A 19,325-nucleotide genomic window follows, 5' to 3' on the forward strand; every position below is an offset into this window, starting at 1 on the left:
GAGTCAAAAGGAAACAACTAAATCAAATGAGAACAATGGGAATAGGAGGGGGAAAGAGAAAAAAATGGGAAAATTAGAAAAATAAACTAAAAAAAACAAAGGGAAACAAAGTAACAACAAGGAAAAAAATAGATAATAACTGTTAAATGGGGGGAAAGGAAAAGGAGACTAAAGTATAAAAGGGCAAAGGAAAAATAGGAAGAAGGGGGGAAGGAAAACGTGTGAAAAAAGAGGAAAAAAGAAAAGGGGAAAGTATAAAAAAATGGAAAAAGAAAGGAAACAACAGAGTAAAAAAGACAACCAATATTTTTAAAAGGGGAATAATAATACTGATAACAATAGTATTACAACTTCTAAAAAGATAACACATGAACAAAGCGAAGTTGTAAAGCGCACTCCAAATAATCCACCACTCTTTTATTTTCAGTTCCTCCCCGGAAGTCCCACTCGCCCTCACTCCCACCACCTTGACTCCACCAAATCCCTGCGCGCAGCGCTGCTTTCACCAGTGGAGCCTCCAGCCCGGAGCGCGCACGCACGTCCCGCGGACTCTTCTCGCGAGGACTCCCCCTCCTCTCCTCCCCGGATCAGGATCTCCCTCCCCGGCAATGACAGCCGCTGTCACCGCCAGTGACAGCCATCGCTCGGGCTGACTCCTGCTTCGATCCGGATCGGATCCGACTTGGAGCGGGACTATGCCCGAGATGGAGAAAGGGAGACCTCCAGAAAGCAAACGCAGCAGGAAACCAGCGCACCCAGTCAAGAGGGAAATCAACCAGGAGATGAAGGTAAGAACTTTGATTTTTCGTCAATTCGTGCAGGACTTCCTCTTGTGGCACTTTAAAGTTTTTATATCGTCTTAAAATTGTACACAAAACAGGAACTTAAAGAACAGAGCAATAAAGTAACAAAAAAACAGTTTTCCCGCTGTGACAACTCAGTTCTAGAGATCCAGATGTGCGTCACTTGTTCCCTGCCGGATTTGAGAAGGGGCGGGGAGGTATTGGGGTGGTCGTATTATTACTTGAATATGACCCCGGGGAGGCCAAACATGACTTGGACATCACACATGTTCACTTTGAATCCAGAATCACAGTCTAAGGTCCGATTCCCTACCAAAAGAGTAAAAACTGGCATACAAGGAGTCGTAAAGTGAAATTGCTGTATGGAGGGGGATGAAAACCTTAAAGAAACTGTAATTGCATAAAAAATAGTATCCAGTACGGACTAATTATGTGTAAAAGAAGTGTGAAAATGTGTAAAAAAAAGCATTTTATTTCACTATGGTGTGATGTGATTTGAACCGGTCTAGAGGAGTAGCTGGTGGATGAAAAGGGGTGAGAGGAAGACAGATTCAAAGGATAACTCATTTTAATAATACTACTTGCAAGATTTTCAGTCGGCAGTTGTTTTTGTCCAGGCAAATTAGCGAGGGTATTTGCATGCCTTCTGTGTATTTCTTGATAATTGCAAACTTAATTTCCATGGTTAGCATATTTTGCTGCTTCATTTAGCATCTGGTCTTAGGACCCAGAACTAATGAATAGAGTCTGATAATGCAGTGCTGTATGACCAACAAGCAAATTCTTTACGGAGCACACAGGAATCTAAAGTAAATTAAGAAAGAGAGTAGTATTGTGGGAAGTAGTTTGGCCAGTGGCAGACAAGTATTTCATATGATGCCGAACAATTGCAGACAGGCATCTCAAGGATGTACCTTGTTATACTGATATTCGTCACTGTTGTCCTTTATTCCATGGGGAGGGGAACAATAAGTGCACCTTCTTCACATTTCTTTATCATCTTAAGCTTCGTTTCCATGGTTATTATGTTCTTACTTCTCCCTTTAGCATCACAGTATGGGAGGCATAGCGAATGAATACAATACAAAAAAATACAGTAAAAGCGACTTCAAACGTCTTCACGAAGCACACAAGATTGTGGACTGAATAGAAAAAAGGGAAAGGCATTGTGGGAGGTAGTTCAGCCAACAGCAGATCAGTCATTTTTACTCAATGTTGAAACCAGGGGAAAGTGTGGGTTCTTTTTTTAGAAAGCAATGTAATGGTAGATTTTGTGGCTGGGGAAAACAATTCTAGGTTCCAGCATAAACTTGTTTTCTATATGTTGATCAGAAATTTCTGATTTATGGTGCTGAAAAAAACCCAATGCAAGCTTTGGAAAAGACTAAAAACAATGCTAGCTTTTGACATAGAAACAAAGCTAGTGTCTGATGATGCTAGTTTTCAGCAGAAATAAGCATGCCATTTTTCGGCCAAACCAAGACATTTCCTCCCGCGCCGTATAGTGGGGTCGCCGTATCCCGGGGTCCTACTGTATTATAGACGCATTACAAGGAAAGCTTGCCACAGATTGTGTGCTTTGTTCGGGTTCGGACATCGGTTATTGGAGAGTGTCAGTAAGGGATATCCGAGGCTCCTCCGAGCCTGCTCTGGGAAAATCGAGAAGAAAAAAAAAATTCACGGAGGAGTGTACGATTCTGGCAGGAGGCTTTTTTTTCTTCTTATAAGTGTTTCAGACCGGAGTTTTGATATCCATGGGAGGTGTCGCGTTACGAGTTCTACTCGTTTGAATCAAAACAAGTGAAACGTTATCCCCCGATGGATGCGAAGCTCGGCCCGGTTGCCTCTCGTTTTTTGGAAGGCCGTTTTCGGATACGGAGTGTCGCTCTCACAAAGCAGATGTTTGTCTCGACGCCCGGAAAGAAACACAAACTACAGTGTGGGAAGGACGTCGGAGTTGGGCTGTAATGACACAGCACCGCGTCGTTTTACCTTCAGGGGTTCGACGGTCCCCCACCCGGGAATTCAACCGATTTTTTTACTGTTCTTTTTGGTAGCTTCTCCAAAAAGTTAGCCACTTTCACCAGCTCTGACCAACTCAAGGTATTAGGTCTTTTCAGCCGCTCCAGGTGTACCCAGCTCAAAAGTTTTAGGTCTTGTCGTTGGCTGAAATTCCTCCTAAGACCCAATATTTTAGAAAATGATTCATTTACAGGTATCAGAGAGTGTACAGAAACAGAACAGTGAAGTTAATTGGGTTATTCAAAACACAAAGACATCAAAACTAGATCGGAATGAACAAAACATAAAAGTGAGAAGATGCGACATATCCAAAACCACAAACTAGCTTTCACTGGACAAAACATGAAAAGAGAAGGGCACACCAACATGTACAAGCAGAACAAAATAAAAAAGGAGTCAGTGCAATATATGCTGGAATACCCACTAGTTCTAACAGAACAAAACATGAAAGGACAACAAAGGAACGATTTACGGAAAAGGAATGTGTTTCAGAGAGTGTACGGAAACGGAACAATGAAATTAGCTGGGTTATTCAAAACACAAAGACATGAAAACTAGATTGGAATGAACAAAACATGAAAGTGAGAAGATGCGACATATCTAAAACCACAAACTAGCTTTCACTGGACAAAACATGAAAGAGAAGGACCCGATAAGTAGGATAACAACTTGTACCAGCAAAACAACATATGAAAGGAGTCAGTGTAATATGCTGGAATACCCACTAGTTCTAACAGAACAAAACAAGAAAGGACAACAATAGACCGATTTACGTAAAAGGAATGTGTTTCAGAGAGTGTACGGAAACGGAACAATGAAGTTAACTCGGTTATTCAAAACACAAAGACATCAAAACTAGATCGGAATGAACAAAACACAAAAGTGAGAAAATGCGACATATCTAAAACCACAAACTAGCTTTCACTGGACAAAACATGAAAAGAGAAGGGCACACCAACATGTACAAGCAGAGCAAAATAAGAAAGGAGCCAGTGTAATATATGCTGAAATACCCACTAGTTCTAACAGAACAAAACATGAAAGGACAACAAAGGAACGATTTACGGAAAAAGAATGTGTTTCGGAGAGTGCACGGAAACAGAACAATGAAGTTAACTGGGTTATTCAAAACACAAAGACTTCAAAACTAGATCGGAATGAACAAAACATAAAAGTGAGAAAATGCGACATATCTAAATCCACAAACTAGCTCACACTGAACAAAACATGAAAAGAGAAGGGCACACCAACATGTGCAACCAGAACAAAACAAGAAAGGATCCAGTGTAATATATGCTGGAATACCCACTAGTTGTAACAGAACAAAACATGAAAAGAAAACAAAGGAACGATTTACAGAAAAGGAATGTGTTTCAAAGAGTGCACGGAAACAGAACAATTGAGTTAACTGAGTTATTCAAAACAGAAAGACATCAAAACTACTCTGACAGAGCCTGAATTATGCATCCTTGCTACATCATGTTGAAACACTAATTAGATCTAAATAAACAAAACATAGAAGTGAGAAGACGCGACTTATCTAAGACCACAAATGCGCTCACACTGAACAAAACATGAAAAGAAAAGGGCACAATATAGATGGGAATATCAACTTGTACGAGCAGAACAAAATATGAAAGGAGCCAGTGCAATATATGTTGGAATACCCACTAGTTGTAACAGAACAGAACATGAAAAGACAACAATGGAACAATTTATGGAAAAGGAATGTGTTTTGGATAGTGTATGGAAACAGAACAATGAAGTTAACTAAGATCTTCAGAACCAAAAGACGTCAAAGCCTCAATACTCAAGCTCAACTATGCATCCCTGCTACATAATGTTAAAACACTTACTAAACTAAATTAACAAAATATGAAAGGGAAACGACGCAAGATATGTAGGACCACAAACTAACTAACTGAAAGAAACATGAAAGGGAAAAGGACGAATGCTATGTAGGACCACAAACTAATTAATTGAACAAAACATGAAAATGAAAAAGACGCAGAATACAGTATGTAGGAACACTAACTGAACAACACAGAAAAGAAATGAAATGTGATATATGTTGAAAAATGAGCCAGTGCTGAAAACACAGAGAACACTTACATGTAAATAGAACTATTATATTATGATCCTAAACCAACCAGCTCTAACTGAACAAAAATTGGAAGACACAAAAAACGATAGACCCTCCTACATGTGAATAAATCGTGTCATTACAAGAACTGGCTCTAAAAGTAAGAAAACAACGCAGGATATGTTGGGATATAAACAATTGAACACAGGGAACATACTCACACATAAACAATAACCAGCTCTAACGCAACAAAACATGAAAGTAGGTCGGCACAAGAAACATTCCTACAGGCGGACTGGGCAACAACGAGAGTGTCATAAATAACTAGCCAGAACTACACAAAAACAAGGAAGACAATGCAGGATAAGATGGAAAACTAACTCTAACTGAACAAAACATGAAAGGAGAGTTTTTCTTTTTTTTTTTTTAAACCTTTTTTTCTGAGGCGACGCCGCAATGTTGCAGATAACTTTTTTGTTTCTAATATAAACAGTCGCTTACGGGGTCCCATAACGAAAACAAGTCTCCTCTTGAAGAGGTCCAGTTTTTCGCCAAAACAGAAACCGATACGGTCCCTGAGTTCAAACCTGAAAACTTGACCCTGTTACCCTCGGGTCATAGAACGGGCACGACAGCAAGATTGGAATCCAATAATATACCGTAAGGTGTCAAACCCACGAGGGTCAAGTTCTGTCCCTCGGGTGCCGTTTACCTCAGAGTCCGAAACGCTGGACTTGAGGGTCCCCATTTGTAGTTTTCGGGTCCTGGTACAGGTTTACGAGGCCCCCTTGTATCTGTGAAAAGTCAAATAGGACCTGGACACTAACTGAATAGTGCCTTAGGGGGACTGGAAGAACTCCAGAGAAAGCGATCCCACCAGAATAAACACATGCCAAAGTTTAAAGCTGTAAATGTCCTCAAAGTCTTTCATGTTGAGTACAGCTACCTAGCCCATATCAAACCAATCAAGAAAAGCAACATCTAAAGAAGCACTATGGCTGTGTGATATATGTCTATATCAGGGGTGTCGAACTCATTTTAACTCGGCGGCCACACGATAAAACAAACATTCTGGACTAGTAGATTAAAGAGAAAGAAAAAGAGAGATAAAGAAATAAGAGAAAGGGGGAGGGAAAAGGAGAGAGGGCGGGACAAAGAAAGAAAAAGAGAGAGAGGGAGAGAGCGTGAGAAACAAAAGATAAAAAGTTGCGAGAGAGGGGGAAAAGAAAGGGAGCCGAAGAAAGAAATCCAAAGAGAAATAGAAAGACAGAAGGAGAGAAAAGAGAAAAGAAAGCGCGAAGGGTAGGAAGAGAGAAAGAGAAAAGAGAGAAAAGGAAAAAAGGAAGTTAGAGCAAATGAAGATAAAAAGACACAGAGAGCGAAAGAGACAAAGAGCAACAGAGGAAGAGAAAAAGAGAGACACAGAGAGTGAAAGAGACAGAGAGTGGGAGAAAAGGGGTGGAAAAGTGAGAGAGAGAGAGAGAGCGAGAGAGAAACAGTGTCTTTGTTGACATATTTCAACCTGCAGCTTATTTTTCTCTTGCGCTTCTCTGAGTGTTGTCTCGCGGGCCGGATTCAATCCCTTAGCGGGCCTGATCTGGCCCGTGGGCCGCCTGTTTGACACCTGTGACCTAGTTGTAATTATTAGAAGCAGTGTTAAAATAGGAAAGAAATGAAATTTGCCAGAAAATCACAATGACCCATCACTGGCGAACTTTTTTCAAGACCAGTTTACTGCCTAGTGTTTACTGTGTTGCATAAAGTCATGACCCGCGAGCCGCCTGTTTGACACTTGAGGTCTATATGATGACATCAAATTGTAAATAAATATATACAGTAATTCAATTTGTGGTACCTTAGGTGTGACTTGACTTGAGCTGGTAGAGTGGAGTAACGGGCGGATGCGCAGGGAGGGGAGGAGGTGGTGACAGCAGATTAAAAATGAAACTGGTTTTAAAACATGCGTGGATTGTGATACCTATAAAAGATTTCCTTGCTTTGATCTCCTTTTTATTGTTTTAACAACCATGATGGGTTACAACAAGGGTCTCCAACTCGCGGTCCTCTAAGATTTAAAACCTGGTAATAACCCGTTGACAACATATTATTAACATAAGTTGTTGTTTCATAAATGTATATCAAAATGGTAGCTCTCAGAGCTAAACAGTATTGAAAAGTAGCTCTCCGTTTCATAAAGGTTGTTGACCTGTGTTATGTAATTAAGCAAGGGTACTGATTCGTGTGTGTTCTTTGAATTTCTTGATAATCCAAATTTTTGTTTCCATGGTTATCATGTTTCTGCTTCTTCCTTTAGCATCACTCCAAGTATTGCGACCCATTTCAAATAAACACAGTACAAGAAAGCAGTATTGTATCGCTGACTCGCAAAGCGCACAAGATTCTGAACTGAATGAAGAGAGAAAGAGAGTCATTGTGGGAAGTAATTCAGCCAACGGCATATCACGATTTGCACAATGCCATGACGTAAAACAATAGCAGACCAGCATTTCATACATCCACGATAACAGACAGGCTCAGAGATGCAACTTAACAAAAACCCCAAAGTTTTTGGCCTTTCTATATGATTTGTTTTTGATGTTGTATAGAAGAAAGAAACAAAGAAAGAAACAAAGAAAGAAACAAAGAAAGAAACAAAGAAAGAAACAAAGAAAGAAACAAAGAAAGAAACAAAGAGAGAAACAAAGAAAGAGGGATAAAAAGAGAAAGAGAGAGAGCGACAGACAGAAGGGGGAGAACAAATGGGAGAAAGAGAGAAGGAAACAGAGAAATAAAAAGAGAAAGAGAAAGATGTGAGAAAGAGAAAGAAAAAGAGAATGAAAGAAAGAGACAAAAAGAGAGAACTAAAGATCAATAGAGAAAGAAGATATAGAGATAGAAAAAGAGAGAAAATGAGAGCGAGAGAAAAAAAGAAAAACAAGAGAGAAGGGGGGAAAAATGAGAGAGAAATAAAGAGAGAGAGAAGGAAGAGGGATAATAGATGGAGACAGAAGGAAAGAGAGGGGTAAAAAGAGCAAAAAAAGGAGTGAAAAATAGAGAAAGAGAAAAAAATCAAAGGGACAACGAGATAGAGAAAACAAAAAGAGCGAAAGAAACCAAGAAAAGAAAGGTAGAGATGCAAAAAGTGTCAGATAAAGAGAGACCTGATCGAAAGAAAGAAAAATAAAGAGAGAAGTGAGAGAGAAGAGAAAAGAGAAACAAGGGAAAAAAGGAGAGAGAGAAAAGTAGAAGGGAGAGAGAAAAATAGCGAAAAAGAGGAAAGCGAAAGACAGAGTAAAAAAGAGAAAAAGTGTCATGATGACTAATTTGGATCACCTGTGCCCGTTGGGCGCCAGCCGCTACCATGTCCTTTTTAAACTTAGTCCTATCACTCGCCTGTTGTCAGTCCGCCAGCGAACCTCTGTTTTTACAAGGCAAGCACATTGACTCTGACTCCCGCCGGTCCTGCTTTTTGTACATGTTTTTTCCACCCGTCCGTTCCTGATCTCCCCGTTTGTCTCCGGCTAAGACCTGTTTTTGGACCCTGACCACCTTTGGTCTCCCGTCCTGGCTTACGACGCGTTTTTGATTCCGACCACGTTTTTGCTCTCCTGCCCTGGCTATCAACCTGTTTTTCTGTCCTCTACACCGCCATCCTTGCTCCGGAAGATCCACTTCCGTATTCGGATCACGATCCGATTCTGTGAGCGGCTTGCTTCCCGTGTCCAGCAGGCACCGGATCGCTGGCGCTGCCCTTCCTCTTTCCATCAATAGAACTTGTGGTTAACATTACGCATTTGGGTCCTGATTCTGTCCTGGTCGTGACAAAAAGAGAGAGAAAGAAACGTATCTAGGGTTGCTTTGGGAATGGTACCTGTTTCCGGTGACATCTGGTGGACGCATTTAAAACTGCAGCTTCTCTCTGCGTTGTCTCGCGGCCAGATTCAAACCCTTGGCTTTGCCGATCCAGCCCGCGGGCCGCATGTTTGACACCCCTTGGCCATAGGTAAAGAGTCGGTCTCGCAACGAAAGTCCGGAGAACGGATCTCTCACCTGAAGGGTTTTGTACATTTTACTATAAAGGATTCTATACGATTAAATACAAGTTACATTTATCGAGTGCAATGAAGATTTTCACTGAGTGGGCTTCAGGTCACGCAGTTCCAAATTTGGAATGCTTTGGCTGGAGAATTTAGCTCAGGAGGTCAAGATCAAGAGATCGCAGGTTCGATTCCCGGCTCCTCCGTGTTATATGTCAAAGTGTCCTTGGGCAAGACACTGAATCCCTAATGCCCTCAATAAGCAGGTTGGCGCCTTGCATGGCTGCACGGCCACTATTGGTGTGTGAGTGTGTGTGAATGGGTAAGTGTGAAGCATATTGTAAAGCGCTTTGGGAAGTCATTGACTTGAAAAGCGCTATAAAAATGCAGACCATTTACCATATAATAGGATTTTGAGAAACTCAAAACGAAACCGAGCGTTTATCAAAACAATGCCTGACGTCCTTCGTCAGAGTCAGGGTTGGGTAGGGTTACTTTAACTTGATTACTTTCAATTACTTTTGGATTACTCCAATACCAAATATGCTCATAAAAGACAAAAGAAACTAAATATGAATAAAATGATGACTCACAACACGTGGTAAGCTTTCTCTCCTGGCTTTGATCTCTTTGATCTCCGGCAAAACTAACATAAAATGCGACAGAAACAAAATGAAAATAAATCCAACATCATTTTTGCCGTTCCATGTATTCCGTTACTCCCCAAGCCTGCACAAAATTGAGTCATTTTATTCATATTTCGTTTCTTTTGTCTTTTATTAGCATAGCCTAGATGGTAGTGTGCCCGCTTTGAGACTGGGAGGTCGCTGGTTCGCGCCTCGGCCGAGTCATACCTAATTGGTAAAATGGCGGCGCCCTCTGTTGGCTGCGGCTGCATCGGCTCGCTACAACGGGTCAGGTGTATCGACATTTCGTTCTGTGTACATTGTTACAAAGAATGACAATACAAAGGAAATTATTATTATTATTATTATTATTATATTTGGTATTGGAGTCATCCAAAAGTCATTTAAAGTAATCCAGTTAAAGTAACCCTACCCAACCCTGACTCTGACGAAGGACGTCAGGCATTGTTTTGATAAACGCTCGGTTGAGTTTCTCCAGACATCGAGGCGAGGGGGTGGACCCCACGTGGGGGCTTTCATTGTCACGCCCATGGGAGGAGCCGGCACACCAGCTCGCGGAAGAGACGTGGGTCGAGAGAAAGAGGAGGCTTGACGGAGACTCGAGCGACACTAATTTGGCTAATTCGATGGAGTTCACTTAACTAAATTATTTAAACAATTAAATCTGCCCCCGTGTGAAAATATCGGCTATTCTTGTCCATCTTTTCCTATCAAGAAATGAGCATGCATTGTTAGGAGAATGTAGGTTGTGTTTGGTTAATGGATAACTCATTCGAACAATTTGGTAAACGCTACAGATTTCATATTTAAAATCTAACACACCCCATCAAAGTCTGTCCCTGTAAGACATCTGTTTCAACACCACCTTCGGACTCTCCCCCTCCAGGACACGGGATACTTGACTTTAATCATCGCTAGGCATATTTAGCTGGATATGCTCTCACTCACACTCCAGAAAACGAGCCAGCCGAGGGACGGATCCATTACCTCCGAGGGCCCCGTTGCAGACCAGAGGTCGGAGTGAGGAAAGCGAAGGGAAAGAATGCGGAGTCGGTAGTACCGAGCTTCAGACTGGAAAAGGCTGAAACCCGAGAGGACGGACCGGGTCGGATGTCGAGGCTGGAAGGTGTCGGGGTGGAGGACGGATGGGAGAGGGGGCGGGACCGGGGAGAACCGAGACCGGCGGGGCATTTCCGAGAAGACCACGCTTCGGTGTTGGATGTCCGTTCCGGATCGGGTTTCCCCTCCAATCCGGTTCTTCCAAAACCACAGGGATAAAGACGGACCTTTGGATTCTTTTTCCTTCATCTGGTCGCAATAAAAATAAAAAAACTTAGGGGGACCACACATCTACAGAGAACGGATTTCTCCCGCTTTATTTCTGATATAAACAAAGGATGATTCACGGATCTAGCACCGGTGTCGGGTTTTGAACCTCCCCGTCTCCGATCTGGAGGGTAAACAACATGCGTGGAAAAAAAACTCATACTGGACTCCACTGTGCTAGGTTTCAGTTCTGGAACCGAGGAAGAATCCCTCCCATTCATTCGGGCTAGTATGCTTTGATTATGTTTAGCCTCGGCTATAAAGTTCCACTACAGCCCCTTTTTATCCTTCAAAAACGTGCAATCAGAACCATACATAGGGTAGGATATCGGGATCATACTCATCTTTTATTCCTGCGGTCCAAATTATTAAAACTGGATGATTTAATAAATTTTTTCACTTCAAAACTGTTATTTAAGGTCAACAAAAACATGGTGCCAGAAAACAAACAATTATTCATTCGGAAAAGAGGGAAATTATAACTTGAGGGGCTGTAGTAAACAGGGTTGGGTAGGGTTACTTTAACTTGATTACTTTCAATTACTTTTGGATTACTCCAAATGATGATGATCAATTGATCAATGATCAAAGCGGCGCTGCCATGAGCGGCTGCCTTTCCAGCAGCTCCCCTGTTATCTCTCACTTTTTGTGATTTTTTTTGTTTTATTGTCTGCTTCTATCTTCGGTGTTTTTCTTCCCGTTTTGACAACTACACTATGGATTACTTCCATCCTATGGACATGGGTTTTAGCGCACAAAAATGCGTTTATTCAAGGAATCAACTCCTTGCCCTAAAGAATTCTCGTGCAGGCGTGATGAAGGGGCCTATCGTGGAGGAAGAACCGGAGCTAGCGAAGCGGCTAGCGGTGTTATAAGTCTTCGGTACCATCCGCAATCATGGTAAATGCGAACTCACTACCAAATGAGATCAACGAGTGCTGGTGGAAAACATCGAAGCGCACAGGGAGCGCAGTTGCTGTGTTTTGCGGAAACGTGGCTCACGTTTAGCATTCCGGACGCTAACGTGTAGCCAACCGGAGCTACCCGGAGCTATCCGGCTTCAGCGTCGCTATACAGAGACACGAAAGCCTACGGGAATCGGAGAGGACACGGACTCGCTAACACGAGGTGGTGTATCCCTGGACACAAAGAAAAAGATTTCCATGTGCCGCAGGGATGTCGAACTTTTGGACTGGCGTGTGACGTCATCCACTCCGCTACAAGCACCCCTAGGGCATCATGTTAATCTGTTAATAAACAACGGGGTAGACTGTGAAAGTCTGAATTCCCCTACGGTGATGAATAAAGTATCTATCTATCTATCTATACCAAATATGCCAATAAAAGACAAAAGAAACTAAATATGAATGAAATGACTCAATTTTGTGCAGGCTTGGGGAGTAACGGAATACAAGGAACGGCAAAAATGATGTTGGCAAGCTGTTTGGATTTATTTTCATTTTGTTTCTGTCACATTTGATGTTCGTTTTGCCGGAGATCAAAGAGATCAAAGCCAGGAGAGAAAGCTTACCACGTGTTGTGAGTCATTATTTTATTCATATTTAGGTTCTTTTGTCTTTTATTAGCATATTTGGTATTGGAGTAATCCAAAAGTAATTGAAAGTAATCCAGTTAAAGTAACCCTACCCAATGTCACAATCACCCGGATCGGGAACACCTGTGCTCAGGATTTGGCGCCAACAGCCAGGACAGCTGATTGGCGCACCCTGTCCATTTAAATCCTCGGCTTCCGGAAACAAGCTGTCTGATTGTACTATGCTACCTGTTGCCATCTGCTCAGAAAGTCCGTACCTCCGACTCTGTCTGCCTCCTGTTTTCTTCTACTTGATCTCCGTTGCCGAACCGTTTCCGAATTTGCCTACGACCTGCCCTGCCCGTCTGACTCCTGATCACTCTTCCGAACACGACAACGCCCTTCTTCTCCAGCCCCGACCAACAACACGACGATTACGCCTGTCCGCGACCATTCCCGCCAAGCCTTCACCCGCCTGTCAAGCTTCGTCAATCCGCCAAACAACGGATCGAAGAATCACGCCTTGTCATTCCTTCCTTCCGATAAAAACCAAGAAACGAGTGCAAGTGATCTCAGTCTTCCTTCCGCCTGACACCCAACCCTGGTAGTAAATACAAAATCCCAAAGGTGAGAACCACCAGGAAAAGTATGTGTGTGTCTGTGTGTGGAGTCAAACTTTGGAATAAATTACAAGATGAGATCAAACAATGTCCAACTTGTCATGGTTGCCTATTAAGCGCAGCTGCGGCGGATTAATTGGCGCCAACAGCCCGGACAGCTGATTGGCTGTCACTCTCTTTTTAAACCCCCAGCTTCCTCTTGGAAGTCGTCAGATCGTTATGCGAACTGTTGCCTTCAGCTCAGTAAGCCTTTTTGTCCGCTCTGCTTTTTCTTGCCTGATGTTTGTTGCCAACCTGTTTCCGGACCTGACTACGCCCCGTTCTGCCTGCCTGTTACCTGACCTGTTTTGCCCCGTTACCTGTCTGCCTCCTGCTACCGACCTCGCTTACAAACTCGACACCGCCTTTGATCTCCAGTCCCGGCCAACGACTTGCTATTCCCGCCTGTCTCCGATCCTTACTCTCGTTCAAGCCTTACTCTCCCTCTCTTTTCAATAAAAACGGAGAAAACGAGCGCTATTGGGTCCTGTGTCCGTTCCTGGTCTGTGACACAACTATTCATGTGTTCAAATTTAAATACAAAAAACATTACTGGGGAAATACAGGGATGAAGAAAATGGGATATGAGTGAGATTGGAAATACTACTTTTAAAACTATGGTTAACTTTGTTATTGTTGCTATTACTATATCATAACTGTTATTATAAATATTATTTTTATTTTTAATGTTATTATCATTGGCGCCGCAGTGGCATTATGACGTTGAGGGATGGGTATTACCAACATTAGTGTATAAAATATGAGATTATTGTAATATAATTATTGATATCTGACCTATGTAATAAGTATGTCCATGAGATCTTGTTATATTAGACCACAGGTGTCAAACAGGTGGCCTGCGGGCCAGATCAGGCCCACTAAGGGATTGAATCCGGCCCGCGAGACAACACTCAGAGAAGCGCAAGAGAAAAACAAGCTGCAGGTTGAAATATGTCAAATTGATGTTGCCAAAGAAAGGTGCCTCGAACAAAGACACTGTACTTGTATTCATTTCTCTCTTTCTCTTTTCCACCCCTTTTCTCCCACTCTGTCTCTTTCACTCTCTGTGTCTCTCTTTTTCTCTTCCTTTGTTGCTCTTTGTCTCTTTTTCTCTCTCTGTGTTTTTTAACCTCTTTTGCTCTAAATTCCTTTTTTCTTTTTCTCTCTTTTCTCTTTCTCTCTTCATACCCTTCGCGCTTTCTTTTCTCTTTTCTCCCCTTCTCTTTTTCTATTTCTCTTTGGATTTCTTTCTTCCTCTCCCTTTCTTTTCTCCCCTCTCTCATGACTTTTTATCTATTGTTCTCACGCAATCTCCCTCTCTCTTTTTTTCTTTCTTCTTCCCGCCCTCCCTCGTTTTCCCTTCCTCTTTCTCTTATTTCTTTCTCTCTCTTTTTCTTTCTCTCTAATCTACTCGTCCGGCCCCCGACATAGTGTTTGTTCTATCGTGTGGCCCCCGAGTTCAAATGAGTTTGAAGATAAAGGGGTAGGGAAAATAAGCATCTGCTTCTGACTACCCCTTTTCGAACATGTTATGTGACATTATTTTGTTGTTAAGTTATTGTTTTTGTACTGTTTTTATTTTAATGTTTAAAATAAAGTTTTCATTCATTCACACACCGATGTATGAACAATATACTTTTTGTGGCTCCAACTTTATACAAAACCTTTCTTTTTTTCTCCCAATTTACCTTTCGTAGACGTTCGCAGAGAGCACCATGAACGAGCTCCTGGGATGGTACGGCTACGACAAAGTCGATCTCCGAGACGCCGAGGCCAACGAGATCAGGAACTACAGGGAGAGGAGACAGCATGTATCGGTGCTGAAAGGTGAACCCTTTCAGATAAAAGAGAAAAGCACTTTTCTTCCTTCACGATATTAATGGATCAGGACCCAATCGCGTGACGTTCTCACACAAGCCTTTATTTTACGGGAAATGGGGAGTCAAGCACGTTCGGTAGCCGTTCTGGCGTGGAAAGACAGGAAGCCAGAAAACGAACGAGATCGATTCCAATTCCCCGAGTTGATACCATACATATGGGGTCGATACCGGACATGGCGGGACAGACGGACAGGATAGAAAGTGAAACGGGATATCGAAAAATAAACAGGAGAAACTAGACGGGAACAAAAAATGGAGAAAATAACAAACAGGACAAAAACAGACGGAAACAAAACCTGAAATTAAACAGCTCAAAAATAAACGATAACAATATCGGACTGGACATACCAACAGGAAGACAGGACCGAGTCAGAACCCACGTCTTGTGGGGCAGAAGTTCGTTTGACGGGCTGACAGAGGAAGCAAGAGAGCGCAGAGCTTAATATAGACAGTAAGACAATCTCTCAACGAGCCGCAGCTGGCGCCGCTCGGGCGGGGCCAATTGGGCACCATGGCAACCGTGACACACACGGGCGCGGCCAATTGGGCGCCCTGGCAACCATGACAATTACAGAATATTCTGGTCAGACAGGAGCTACAGGTATGTTAAAAGTGCAAAAATTAAGATGGATGACCATCACTTCTTGTATTTTAGGAGGGTAGTTCGAACAGAAGATATTGAAGATACCGAAAAATCGCCTTTATCCTGAAAGGGGGTTTGGAAAACAGTCTCCTAAGGAAATCGTAACTTTTAGTCCTTTTCCATCGTAAAATAAGTTTCTGTCATGATTACCGATTTGTGTGCCCGCTCTTTTGGCGCCAACTGCTGCTCTTTTTGGCGCCAACTGATTGGCTCCCTGTCCCCTTTTAAACCAGTCCTGTCACTCTCCTTTTGGTCAGTCCGTCTGCGAACCTCTGTTGTTACGAAGCAAGACCATTTGACCCTGACTCCCACCTGTCCCGTTTTTGCACCCGTTTTTCCCCCCGTCCATTTCTGACCTCCCCGTTTGTCTCTGGCTACGACCCATTTTTGATCCCGACCGCGTCTGCGCTCCCGTCCCGGCTTACGACCCGTTATTGATCCCAACCACGTCTGCACTCCCCTCCCGGCTTACAACCCATTTTTGCTCTCCTGTCCCAGCTATCGACCTGTTTTCCCTCCCTGACACCACCACCTCCAGCTTCCGTATTTGGATCAAGATCTGATTTTGTGAGCGGCTTGCTTCCCGCGTCCAGTGAGAATCGGGTTGCGGGCGCTGCCCTTCCTCTTTCTTTCAATAAATGCAATTGGGTCCTGATTCCGTTCTGGTCGTGTTTCTGTCTAACCGACTCAAACAGGTGATCATATTTAAGGCCACTTTTGACTACAAAACACAAGGCACATTGAAACAATAGGTTAAATATTGTCTGTTTTAAATAAAGCCATAGAAGTATAGCGGAAGAATTACTCACCAACTCTTCCACTTCCTGCATGAGACTACTAATGAGACTAGTATTTTAGTCTCCGGCTGCTTTATTTTGAAGTGAGACGAAGTATTTGTGCGTGAATAAATCCATCCCACGATCGCATACGATTTCCACGGATTGTATTTCGTGCATAGAAATAAAAATATAGTGCTTTTTAATGTCTAAACTTTGGCATTTAAGGGAAAGTACTCTCCGCCTGCTCGATTAGATCCAGGTTGTAAGACAGTAGCCTTGGTCAAAATAAAGGAGACATTTTGGTTACTGAATATTTGGGTGTCAGGACCAGAACGGAAACAGGACCCAATTGTGTTACGTTTCTCACAAGTTTTATTGAAGGAAAAAGGAAGCCCACAATCCGGTGTTCACTGTAAGCGGGAAACAAGAACGGGAGATGGCGGTGTCGAGGACGGAAAAAACTGGTCGGTAGCCGGGACAGAGAGCAAAAACGTGGTCAGGGTCAGAAACGGGTCGTAAGCCTGGACGGGAGAGCAGACGTGGTCGGGATCAAAAACGGGTCGTAAGTCGGGACGAAAAAGCAGACGTGGTCGGAATCAAAACCGGAGACAAACGGGAGCAAAAACGGGACAGGCGGGAGTCAGGGTCGAAAAAAGGCTTACCTTTTAAAAACAGAGGTTCGCAGACGGACTGACAACAGGGACTGACAGGACGGGGTTCAAATAGTGACAGGGAGCCAATCAGAACCCGCGGCGGTTGGAGCCAAATGAGCAGGCACAGGTGAATCTCATCGGTAATCATGACATCGGGTCACAAATGAGCAGAACAATTGCTGTAGAAATACACAAGAGCAAAAAGACTGGCAAACGAAGGGCAAAATATGACTGACTATCACTCTTATACTAGGAGGGCTGTCCATAGAACCGCAATCACAGGAAATTGAAAATCAATGTTTTACTGAAAAGGTCGTCCGGAAAACTGAAACCTAAGGAAATCCAAACTTTTAGAACTCTTGTCTCGTCTGTCTAACTCAAACAGGTGATCACATTCAAGGCCACATTCGGCAACAAAACTTAATGCATATTAATATAATCAGTTAACAGTATTTTAATATAAGAACAGTGTCCAACAGGTAATGCAGGTCACTCATATTAATCACATCTATCATCCAATCAATCGGATCTGAAACTGTTCCCTGATACAGTTCCTTTTATGACTAACAGATTCTGGTCCTGTCTTTCAGAAAACTCTTTGCCAAAACCCAAAACTGCGGACAGCAAAGTCAGTCCCTCAGTCCTCGCTATGAAGAGCGCCGAGACGTTCGGTGTTCCCTCGTCTTCCTCGAGTACTTCTGCAAGCACGCCGAAGGAGCACAAGAGTGCGCCGGTTATTGTACCGCTCATAAAGCCGTCAGCAGGTAACTAGTTACCGTATACAGTAGCAAGCGAGACTATAGGTCCGTGAAAGGAGAAGACAGCATGAAGACCAAAATACACACCGGGCAGGTCTGGGATAAAGTAATGGGAAAGTAGCCGGGACAGGCGAGCAAAAACGTGGTCTGGGTCAGAAACGGGTCGTAAGCCGGGACGGTAGAGCAGAGGTGGTCAGGATCAAAAATGGATCGGGGCGGCAGTGGCTCAGGAGGTAGAGCGCTCGTCTTGGGATCAATAGATCGCAGTTCAAAACCTGGCTCCTCCGTGTTACATGTCGAAGTGTCCTTGGGTAAGACACTGAACCCCTAATACCCCCAATAAGCAGGTTAGCGCCTTACATGGTTGCAGGGCTGCTATTGGGAAATGTGAAGCACACTGTAAAGCGCTTTGGGAAGTCTTGACTTGAAAAACACTGTATAAATGCAGATCATTTCATTTCAAAAGCAGGAATGGGGTACAAGAAGATTTCGCAACATTCACACATCTCCCGGAGCACTGTCCGAGCAATAATATCAAAATGGAAAGACCATAAAACCAATGCACACCTACCAAGAACTAGTGGTACCTCTAAATCTTTGACCTAAACGAGGAGGAAACTAATCGGAGAAGCACACGATCACATTGGATGACCTGCAGGGATACACAGCTGAGGTGTGACAGTACGTGAATATGACAACTATCGGTAGTACTCTGCATAAATCTGCCCTTAATGGAAAAGTGGCAAGAGGAAAGCCCATTCTGAAAGTACGAATGCCCGTTTTGTCAGGACCAGAACGGAGACAGGACCCAAGTTTTATTGTAAGAGAGAGAAAAGGTTGCGCCCACGATCCGGTGATTGCTGGACGCTCTGAACGCAGAAGTGGATCTTCCGTGGCGAGCGATGGCGGTATCGGGAACGGAAAAACTGGCCAGTAGCCGGGACAGGAGAACAAAACGTGGTCGGGGTCGGAAGCGAGTCTTAAGCCAAGAAAGGAGAGTAGATGTGGTCGAGGACAAAAAGACGTCGAAAGCCGGGACGGGAGAGTAGACGTGGTCAGGATCAAAAGCGGGTCGAAGCGGGGGGACAGACAGGAGCAAAAACAGGTGGGAGTCAGGGTCGAAAAAAGCTTGCCTCGGATTAACTGAGGTTCGCAAAAGGGGACAGATAGGAGGGCATTTGAATAGGGACAGACCGCCAATCAGAGTCCGAGGCAGTTGGCGTCAAAGGAGCGGGCACAGGTAAAGCATATCGGTAATCATGACTCGTTTGGCCACATGGGAGACACAAATAAGGTGGAACAAGGTGCTTCGGTCAGATGACACCAAAATTGAACTTTTGGGTTGAATCCAAAGTGTTACGTTTGGCGTGAGAGTAGCATTGCATATTACCCTGAAAACACCATCGCCACTGTCTAACATGGTGTTGGCAGCATCATGCACTGGGGTTGCTTTTCTTCAGCAGGGAATGGAAAGATGGATGGAGCCACAAACGGGGCGATT

The 19,325-nt window shown here is 43.4% G+C and overlaps 1 protein-coding gene across 2 annotated transcripts in view; it reads left to right on the top strand.

The window, feature by feature from the left end:
• Positions 1 to 521: 521 nt before the first annotated feature.
• The window catches only part of LOC148346394 (sine oculis-binding protein homolog), a 39,811-nt gene continuing 21,007 nt past the window's right edge, over positions 522 to 19,325 (top strand). For both annotated transcript variants that reach the window (XM_088325732.1, XM_088325733.1), the window contains exons 1-3: positions 522 to 788; positions 14,809 to 14,938; positions 17,657 to 17,830. In XM_088325732.1, coding sequence (XP_088181858.1) covers positions 696 to 788; positions 14,809 to 14,938; positions 17,657 to 17,830 — 397 coding nt within the window. In that variant the 5' untranslated portion in view covers positions 522 to 695. The remainder of the gene's footprint in view (positions 789 to 14,808; positions 14,939 to 17,656; positions 17,831 to 19,325) is intronic.

The sequence above is a fragment of the Urocampus carinirostris genome, chromosome 20 (assembly GCF_059441175.1).
Source record: "Urocampus carinirostris isolate Australia breed hairy pipefish chromosome 20, RoL_Ucar_1.0, whole genome shotgun sequence".
NCBI lineage: Eukaryota > Metazoa > Chordata > Actinopteri > Syngnathiformes > Syngnathidae > Urocampus > Urocampus carinirostris.